The 11053-nt window shown below is 36.0% G+C and overlaps 1 protein-coding gene across 1 annotated transcript; it reads right to left on the reverse strand.

Moving 5' to 3' along the window:
• Positions 1–2373: 2373 nt before the first annotated feature.
• On the reverse strand, positions 2374–2727 carry LOC106970603 (60S ribosomal protein L12-like). Its single transcript, XM_053217757.1, has one exon. The coding sequence runs from the start codon at positions 2725–2727 to the stop codon at positions 2374–2376; it is 354 nt and encodes a 117-aa protein (XP_053073732.1).
• Positions 2728–11053: the final 8326 nt, after the last annotated feature.

Here is an 11053-nt window from a genome sequence, read left to right on the forward strand (position 1 = left end):
ATGTGGATTTTTCTGTATGATCTGGTATAAGAACCATGTTTTGAATGTTATGTACGAACTGGGAAAGGATGTGTATTATGCAGCTTAGGTTAACTTTGATAATCATGTTGCTCAACTTTTCTGATTTTTTTCATATTTGAATTAGCAATTAAAGTCTCCCACCATGGTTGTAGATTTATCCTTTATTTCTTCTAGGTTTCTCAATATTGATTATATACATTTTAAGATGATATTGTTAGGTGAATGCAAATTTTAAATTGTTATAGCTTGCTGATGAATTGAACTTTTGATTATTATAAAGTAAATTTCTTTTCCTTTAGAAATCCTTTTTGCCTTACGTTCATTTTTGTCTGATATTAAGAGAGGAACAACAGCTTTATTTGGCTAGTGTTAAAATGTGATAGCTTTCCTCCATAAAGACCATAAAGACAGTTAGGTGGCCTCAGAGGAGAGGAAGAGAATCAAGATAGGAACCAAGGGTTAAGGGTTTATCTCCTAGAAATAAACACACTGTGCCAGAAATGGCAGCGGAAATTGTACATCAGCAATAACTATTAAAAGTTGTGAAGTTGAAATATTTTGAAACTATTAATAATCCTAACAGCCATGCTAGAGTAAAATGAAATTAGCTATTATCTGTAAAATAAATAATATATGTAATATGATGAAATGTAACATAATGAAAATAAATTATAATACACAAGAATAATAAAGATGATGTTATTTCCGTTCATTTATGTTTGTGATAGTTACATGTTTAAAATCTTTAATTTCTTACTCGATACAAGTATTCATTTTTGCTCCTACTGTTACCTTAATAATTTCTATTTTTCTTAGAGTTCCCTACATTGTGTATATGTCAGGTCACAAAACAAGGACCTTCCTCTGCCTTCAGCTTTTGATGTTGTATTTATAAGGTCTCTCTGTAAAAATGCCAATTAATTGGGTATTTTATATTCTCATAATCTCTGGAGCATTTATTTCTTTAGAAATAATGTCATCGGTTATTCTGTCCTGTGTTTTTTCATTCATATTTTTAGGATTTATGATCAGTATTTCACTTTTGTCCTCTTCTACTTTGTCCATTACATACTGCATTTGCTGCTTTTAGCAGTTGTGTTAGAAATTATAGCATGCATAATTTACTTAGTGTGCAAATTTAATCAGTATTACTACCCCTTTTAGGAAATGACAGAAAGTTAAGGCAGTTTTACTGTTTATTCTTTTAAGTTATTTTGTTATGTATCTCAATGTTTTCTTTCAATGAATTATTCATTGTTGATCAAGTTGAAAATACCATTTGTTAAGAATAGGATAACTTCTAGGGAATTGAGACTCCTGCGTGTCTCAATCGGTTAAGCGTCTGACTTTGGCTCAGGTCATGATCTCACATTTCATGGATTTGAGCCCTACATCCGGCTCTGTGCTGATAGCTCAGAGCCTGGCGCCTGCTTTGGATGCTGTGTCTCCCTCTCTTTCTGCCCCTTCCCACTCACGCTCTCTCTCTCTCAAAAATATTAAAAAATTTAAAAAGGATAACTTCTACTTACCTTTTTTTTGTTTATACAAACAACTTGTTTACATGGAAAAACATACTGAAACAGTTTTCATACATTCTACATCTCATTTATAGGTTTTGTCATATTGTTTGATAATACCCCTGCTTAAAGTCCTAGTGTTTTGTTATTTCTGCTTATTCTTATTCTATTCTTTTGTTTACAAGGATACTGGTTCTCTTGTATGATGCTGGCTTTCTTTGGGAAATTCTACGTAGAGGTTCTTTATGGCTTAAGATGAGGGTCCCACAGAAGGTTTGTCAGGTGCTTAGGGTTCCCAATCTAAATTCACTCTGTAATTTCATTTTTGGCCATAAACTTTTGGAGGCTCAGCTTGTGGTCATAACTTCTCAGGGATTCCAACAAGTCTCCTCAAGGGGCCAGAGTAACTCTGTTAGTACCTGGTGGTAGAGAGTAAATGAATTAAAGATACTGCATAAGGAAATGTCCTCAAGACCTATCAGGAACTTGGTTGTAGACACGATAAGTTTGGGATGTCTGTTAGAGTTCCAATGAGAGCAGACAAGGGAGCAGCGGGATAGAGTGATGGTTCATAAGAGAGGTCAGGGTTGGCTTGTAGTATTAGGGAAGGAAGCAGAATAGGGGTTTTCCCCTCCTATAGTTAAAATAGTTAAAAATCACATCTCGAGGGTGATTTTTGGTTGTCTAATGATCCTTTACTGGAATATTTTCCTTTGTAGTTCTTAACTAGGTGGGCATTGCACTGCACCACTATTGATGGCATAAGGATGGTGGCCATCAACACCGCAGTGCACAGGATCTCTTTAATGGTTCCAAGCAGTTCTCTGGCTAATGATCAGTGCCGCATCTGTTGAGCAACATGGACAATCTCATCAAAAGTGATATTCCCACCGTGCTTAATGTTTTTCTGCTTCTTTCTGTCTCTTGGTTGTTCCTTGAGGGCTTGATAAAAAGGACAGAGGCACAGGTACCACTTCAGTCTGGCCTGTCTGTTCTGAATGGTCAATTTCACTATAATCCTCAGCCCTTTCCAATCACTGGTTGCCTTGGCAATGTCATAACCAACCATTTTTGGAGACAGATCCAGGAGGCTGATCTTCAGGGCCAGGGCAGACATGGCACTGACTTCCCCACAGGTGCACCTCAGGTGTGTGACTTTGGTGTCATTGGGGTCAAGTGTAGGTGGCATGGTAGAGGTGGCTGGTGTTGGATAAACTGGACTCAGGACAATGTGCCTTTGCCTCTTCCAAGCCAAAAGGCAAAAGAGGGATGATTTTCTTAAAAATGATAAATTAGATCATGTAATTCCTTTGTTTCCCAAATGGGTTCTATCAATGATAAAGTACAATCTACGCTCATTAGTTTGGCTTCAAAGACTTGACATTTTTTAGCCCTCCCCTTCCTATTGACCATATGGTTTTACTGTCCCACTAGTTGATGAAACTGGGTTTACACTTGTCTTTTTCCTGTTCTTGTATCACAGAAAACTCATTTCTATTTTAGTGTCTTTACACTTGTGTTCTCTTATTTCTCATTATGAGTGAGATTACTCACATCTTTTTTGGGCTCTAACTTCAGATATTCAGATCAACTAATTTGGGGGGTCTGTCCTCAGCACTTCTGCCCTTCAGAGTTGCCCTGTTGATTATGCTGTTCATAATCAACTGACCAGGAGAGCTGTTGCAGCCAGTGTGCAGGTCTCAGTCCCCCCCTTAAAGGATTTTTGTTGAAATGTCCCATTCTGTAATGTGGTCACCCTTCACCCTTATTTTTCTCAAATTTTTATTTATTTACCATCATTCATGTATTTTTTGCTTTTACCTGCTGCTAGAATATCAGTCTCGTAAAGGTAGATTTCTTTTGTTTACTGATGACTCTCCCAGATACAGAACAGTATCTGAGAGATAGTGGACTCTCAATAAATACTTCTAAAGAATGAGATTTTTCTCTGTCTCAGAGATCTCTGTTTCCAGACGTATTTATACTGCTAAAAATAATTCTCCCACAGTTAACAGTGTGCCCAGCTAGCATGTAGCATCCCCATTCTCTAATAAAAGGAACCAGGGCTTCTGCGTGAAGAAATTGCTGAATTGGAGCAAGGGATACACATGAGGATTGAGAAGCTCTCTTTAGCATCAAAAAGTAAGGAAATGTTTAAAGTTACATTTTTTCACTGTTGCCTTATTGTTTCTGTTAAATTAAGAGCAATGATCATTTTGCAATTTTAAAAACATAACGACCCATATCATTTGGGTTAGAGTAGCTCCATCAGAGATCTAGAGATCTGATGACCGGCAAGATTTTCTGACTGTGAAAATGTGTCAAGAATTATGATTTTTAAAGATTTGATAGTATAGATAAATCGTTACATTTCTCTAGAGCACAATTAAAAGTAAATGGATTCTATCTTACCTAAGACTCAGTTTTTCTTAAAACAATGACTTATGAGTATTTTGAATCTATTTTGTAATAAGGGGACAAAGAGGAGCAGTTGGTTTCCAAAGCCGATTAGTGGGAGGCTTCGGTTTTTTTCTTCTCTTTCCACTCTATATTATCTCCTCTAAAGGCAATGAGAATTGTAAAATTTAATTTGTCGCCTTCAGGAAAGAACATGAATGCCGAGAAATAAGTACTACCTGCATCTATAGTCCTGTTTTAGCATATGAATTTGAGAGTCGGGATGCATCCCGAAGAAGTCACATGAACAATAATGGTGATTTAAATTCAGTGCTTCGTGCAAAGGCAAACTGACATGCAGGTAATTCCACAAAATAAAATTATAGTATTCACAACTGGCTTAATAATTAGTCTTTCTTTTTACAGTTTTATTTTGGAAATATAAAATTCTCCCACTTAGTCACACAGAATCAAGCAATAACTTTCTTCATAAATTACCATTTTCATGACATACTTGGTCTAGAATATATCCCATTTGTCTAACAACTTCTCTTACTGAAATTCTTCACAGTGGAGAATTAAAGTTTTTTTTTTTTTTTAGGAAAAAAAAAATCATAAACCTTCTCCCAACATCTAGTATCTTCTGTCCCACCAGCCCCCAAAACAATCCTATTTATTTGTGGTCTTATTGGCTTAAACATTAAAGTAATCACATATGGCATCAAGAAAATGAACATTTATTTTTAAACAATCTGCTATCTATGCTAACAAATTTCCCATTAGATGCAATTCTGATCCAAGTATGGTTGAGTAATAGACCAATCCTGAACCTGGGGATAAAGTGTAAATAGTTTTATAAATGGTTCATTGGTTGGATTTTTCATTGCTATTATGGACTCCATGTATGTGTGCCAACCCCCACCATCCCCTACAATTTATATGTTGTTGAAACCCTAACACCTGATAGAATGGTCTTTGGAATTGGGGCTTATGGGGTAATTAGGTTAGAAGAAGTTCTGAGCGAAGAGACCCCGTGATGGAATCAGTGTCCTTAAAATGAGACTGGCATGCTCTTTTTCAGTCATGTGAGGATACAGTGGCAGGCCACTGTTGTTTACAAACAACTGGGCTTTCACCAGACACACTATTTGCTGATGCTTTGATCTTGGACATGTCCGCCTGTAGTACAACTCAGGGAAAGCAATGTTTATTGAAGTGACCCAGCCTATGTTATTTTTGTTAAAGCCGTCTGAAGTAAGAAAATATAATATATAATCAATTATAGGAAACTTCTGAAATCTACATAATATTCAGGAAAGTATTCCTGGAAGATGTCAATTCACATGGGAGAGTGGAACAGAAATTTGCAACAATGTGGATGGAACTAGAGGGTATTACGCTAAGCAAAACAAGTCAGTAAGAGAAACATCTATGATTTCACTCCCATGTGGAATTTGAGAAACACAACAGATGAACATAGGGGAAGGGAAGGAAAAATAAGATAAAAACAGACCGGGGCAAACCATAAGAGACTCTTAAACACAGAGAACAAACTAAGAGTTTCTGGAAGGAGGGTGGGTGGGTGGGCAGGTTAAATGGGTGATGGGCATTAAGGAGGACACTTTTTGGGATGAGCTCTAGGTGTCGTATGTAAGAGATGAATCACTGGGCTGTACTCCCGAAGCCATGACAACACTGTATGGTAACAAATTTGAATTTAAATTAAAAAAATTAGAGTATTCTAAAAGTGGAATTTTCAAGAATTTTAAGTGTATAAAGTGGCATGACAAATTTCAGTTACAGTGTAGAGAAAAGCTAATTAAGGAGTTTTGTGAGGGGATTCTCCTTTTGTTCTTAATTCTTCAGATGATTTCATTGGCTACATTCCCACAGTATTCTGGTGACTGACTCCTGAGATAAACTTCACAGGACAAAGTTTTATGTTACTTAGTTTAGGGGCGCCTGGGTGGCTTAGTTGTTTAAGTGTCCAACTTCACCTCAGGTCATCATCTCATAGTTCATGAGTTTGAGCCCCGCATTGGGCTCTGTGCTGACAGCTTGAAGCCTAGAGCCTGTAGCCTGCTTCGGAATCTGTGTCTCCTCCCGACCCCCGCCCCACTTACACTCTGTCTCTGTCTCTCAAAAATAAAAACATTTTAAAAAAATGTTAGTTTGGTAAGGTTTCCGTTGCTTTTGAATTTTCTACGTGTCTTTTAGTCCTTGCCTTCATTTTTCATTTCTCTTACTGAATGTGGAGTTAAAATGAGCTAAAATTCTCAGCCATTTTGGAATCAACATCTATTTCATTGCTTTTCTTGATTAATTGCATCATGACTTTCCTAGGTCTGTCTTTCTCCACTGATATATGTCTTAAAGCAATTCTTATTATGTCTGACTCCTTTTGTTAACTATAATGCATTCCTCTTTGTGGATATGCTAATCTTTTTCCTTAAAGCAGTGACCAATATAACAAAATCATCCTCCCTGTCATCCCAATTAAAATGTGTATTTTTCTTTATTTGAGGAACATTGTAAATTTTCATGGAATGTATTTTTGTCTATTTTGTATTGTTCTAGGAAAGTAGTACAATGCTGTGATTTAACTAGAGTTAAATCAATTTGCTTCAAAGCAGTTAGCTCAATTGTACATAATTAGACTTAGTAGTAGTTTTCCTCTGATGTATTTTCACCTTCTTAAAATCTGAAAGAGAAATCAATAAAAATTCATTTTGAAAAGTAACACTGAAAACTGATTATTCTAACAGTTTCCCTGAAAGATTAAAAACAAAGAAGTCATTGTCTATCAACTGGGTTAAAATGGCACATAAGAAGAATGAGTCCAGATTAATAGTTATTAGGCAAATTATTCAGGGAAACCACATTTGTATGCAGCTAATTATGAAAATTATATTTTCTACCTTGTTAGATTCTCTAGTATTATATGTGCACTTAATTTGAAATGCCCTTTATGAATATTAGTAACTGGTCAATGAAAAATAATGGCTTACTTTGACCACCTGGTTTAGATGGTACCTGCCAGTTGTCTATAATGTGATGTTAGCATATATGCCTTTGTTAAGTAGTGCCTCATAAGGAGATATTTTGAGACTGTGTAAATAACTTGTTTCTCCAAAATTCACTGGTTTTAGATTCCATCATTTATTCCTACCTAAATCAATTATTTTTGTGATAGTTACCAAATGGTGACTTTTCTACTTCTGTCATTAAATTTATGTGTAGTAGTTTTAGTCTCACATAGGGAAGGGCTTTCCATTCTGTTATTTACAATAAGTATGCATTATCTTTTATTAAGGCTTCTTCCTCTTTCTCATACTCCATTTCTTAAGATTCTTTCTTGGTACTTCTTATGTGCTAGCTTCTTTAGTTGCCTTCCCTCAGTCACCTTTAACCACAATGATCTACGCTTGGTTCTGAACTCTAGTCCCACAGTCACTACCAACAACGTAGCCCTTGATAATGTCATGCTTTATGTTCACCCTATATTATTTCATTGAGAGACAATGTTCTTACAACTAATCAGAAGTACTGATTCAGCTAACTCATTTGAGAAAGTGTCTTCCACTTCTTTCTCCTCTCTCTATAGCTTCTTGCAATTTCAGGTCTATAGAAAGTAGATAATTAATCCTTATATACTTGATTTAAAAGAGTTTGGAGGATAGACCCAAGCACTAAAGAGGAAATAATAAAATGATGGCTATTGACTATAAAGTTAGTTTCCTTCTCTAATGGTTGGGCCAACCTGGTATTTATGAGACCTCATGCAGTAGGATAGTGGAAGACAAATTTGAAAAAAACTTGTGTATATTATGATTTTCTCCATGCCACTTGTGGATGTTTTTCAGTTACTGACTTAATTATTTCAAAGAAAAACATTATGACAGGGCCATACGGACAAGGCCTTGAAGCCCAAGAAAAGGTTTTGCAATCTACTTTGAATTAATTTAGCTGTGGAAAATAAGTGCCTTTTATTTCATAACTTGAGGCAAGGAACACAATGCAAAGACCTATTAGAGAAGTGAGTCATGTTAAATCAATTTAAGATTGCTTTAAACACATTTTAATGGGTGGAGCAAGAAGATAGCAGACCTTTCTTAAGTGACCAATTAAGTCCATATCCCCAGTCACTTTCTCAGTTTCTTACACTTAGGGTCACTCTACATCTGCCCTAAGCACCCTGGGGCCGGGTAATAGACCACCAAGGACAGGCCCTATGCTTCAGATCCTGCTGGAAATTATTCAAAGTAGGTCATCTTAAACCTGTTTACCCTGCCGTGCCAGTTGCTTTCTGAGAAAACCACAATGAAGTCTCTTGCCCATAGGTCATTTCCAACCCCAGTGATTGTGTGGCCCCTCATGGCGTTATAATATACTCTCTGTTTTGAGATATGTGAGTATAATAAACTCTTTCCAATGGCTTTCTCTCCTGATCTGTTGGCCTTATCATACCTAAATAGTAAAGCTTATTAAAACACAAAGGTGAAAGTTAGTTTCAGTCCCTACAGACTACACAATATGCTAGCATATGTAAATTATTATTTATTAAAGTATAGTTGACTGTAATGTTAATTTCATTACAGTTGTATAACAGTAATTCTGCAACTCTCTACATTAGGCTAAGCTTGCCATAAGTGTAGCTAGTGTCCCCATACGACACTATTATAATGCCATTGACTATATTCCTTATGTTGTACCTTTCATCCCTGTAACTTACTGCGTAACTGAAAGTCTGTACCTTCCACTCCCCTTCATCCATTTTGCCCATCCCCTCCCCTCCGGCAACCATTTGTTCTCTGTATTTATGGGTATGTTTTTGCTTTTTGTTTTGATTCCACACATATGCAAAATCTGATGGTATTTGTCTTTCTCTGGCTTATTTCACTTAGTATAATACTCTGGGTCCATCCATGTTGTGGCAAATGGCAAGATCTCATCCTTTTTATGGTTGCATAATATTCCATTGTGTATGTGCATGTGCATATGCACACATGCATGTGTGTATACATACCTATATGTATATATACCACATCTTCATCTATCAACAGATACAGGTTGCTTCCATATCTTGGCTATTGTAAATCATGCTGCAATAAATATGGTGCATTTATCTTTTCAAGTTAGAGTTTTGGAGTTTGGGGGGGGTAAATATGGTGGTGGAATTATTGCATCATAAGGTATTTCTATTTTTAGTTTTTGAGGGATCTCCATACTGTTTTCCACAGTGGCTGCACCAGTTTGAATTCCTATCAACAGTGCTCAAAGGTTCCTTTTTCTCCATGTCCTTGCCAACACTTGTTATTTCTTGTCTTTTTGATTGAAGGCATTCTGACAGGTATAAGGTGATATTGCTTTGTGGTTTTGATTTGCATTTCCCTGATTAGTGATCTTGTGCATCTTTTCATGTCATCTATTGGCTATCTACATGTTGTCTTTGCCAAATGTCTATTTAGGTCCTTTGCTCATTTTTTTGGTATTGAGTTATATAAGTTCTTTATAGAATTTAGATATTAACCCCTTATCAGAAATATGATTTGCAAATATCTTTTCCCACTCGCTAGGTGGCCTTCCCATTTTGTGATTCCATAATTCCATAAACTAGCATTTTATTATGTTGTTCCTGATGCCAAGATGGAAGTACATGCAGAATATTTTGGAAAGACACTGAAGAGGAATAGCCAATTCATTTTATTAGGGGTGCATGAGTTATCTATTGCTGCATAATCACTCACCCCCAAGTCGAATGACTTAAAACAACAATAATTTTACTTATAATACTGCATGTAGTCTGGGTGGCCCTTTTGGTCTGAGCCAAGGCTGATCTTTGCTAACTTGATAATGAGTCTGCAGTCACCTGATAGCAGAAGCTGGTGAGTTGGTGGCAACAAAACACACTTAGCACCCAGATCTTGATTTTTTTAAATACCATTCTTCAGTTTTAAACAGGGCCCTTGGATAAATCACTAATTCCAGGACTGGGACAGGAAATATACAAGATAGGCCTGAAACATCTTTTAGCCTCACAGTGAGAACGTACTCAAAACACACACACACACACACACACACACACACACACACACACACACACACACCAAACAATGGTGCCATGCCAGAGGGATATTGGCACCGACCAAAAGAGTTCCCAGTAATTATAGCTGGAACTATTTGAGCAAAGTAGTATTGGATTATAACCCACAGTTTAACTATTCATGAGTCCATGTAATATAAATAAATAATTGCATAAATAAACATGGGAGAAGAGACAAATTTCCTAGGCTGAAGAATTACAAATAGTTTAAGTAGATATTCTACCTCGAGGATAGGGATCATAAGTCCCTATTCTTTCACTGTGTGTTACATATAGTGACTTTCTTCAAAATCGTATGGTATGGTATGGTAAGGGAGAAAAATGAAAGAGGAACTTTACAGTGGAGAAAACTGACAAACACCACCTCAAGTCAAATGACTAAGATTAACGTCAAGGGTAATAACTCATACCAATAATATGTAGCCTTGATGTGATGAGAGTGTATCTTAACCTCTGTGGTCTTCCTAAAATACACTACATTAGTATAATTACAAGAAAAAAATTAAATCCCATTTGAAGGGAATTCTGCAGAACATCTGATGTAACCTTTAAAACTATAAGGTCATCAAAACCAAGAAAAGTCTTAGGACTGACACAGCCAAGAAAAGGCTAAAGAAACATAAAAACTAAATGTAATGTCATATCTTTGGTGGGATTCTGGAACACAAAAAGAACATTAGAAAAAAAATTAAGAAATCTGAATAAAGTATGAACTCTATTTAATAATGTATCAATGTTGGTTTATTAATTGGAGATATGGGAATTCTCTGTACTATCTTTGCAATAATTCTGTAAATCTAAAATCGTTCTGGAATAAAAAGCATTGAAATGATACAGCCACATAAATATAACAAAATGCTCAACTTCATTAGTCATTAGGAAAATGTAAAGTCATAATATGATGCAAGATGCCTGTTTACAGAATAGCTTAAAGAAAGAAAGAATGGCAAGTGTTGGTGAGGATATGGAACTCATGAACTACTTTCAAAGTTTTTGTTTTGGTCAAATCTCTTTG

This window comes from Acinonyx jubatus, chromosome A2 (genome assembly GCF_027475565.1).
Source record: "Acinonyx jubatus isolate Ajub_Pintada_27869175 chromosome A2, VMU_Ajub_asm_v1.0, whole genome shotgun sequence".
NCBI lineage: Eukaryota > Metazoa > Chordata > Mammalia > Carnivora > Felidae > Acinonyx > Acinonyx jubatus.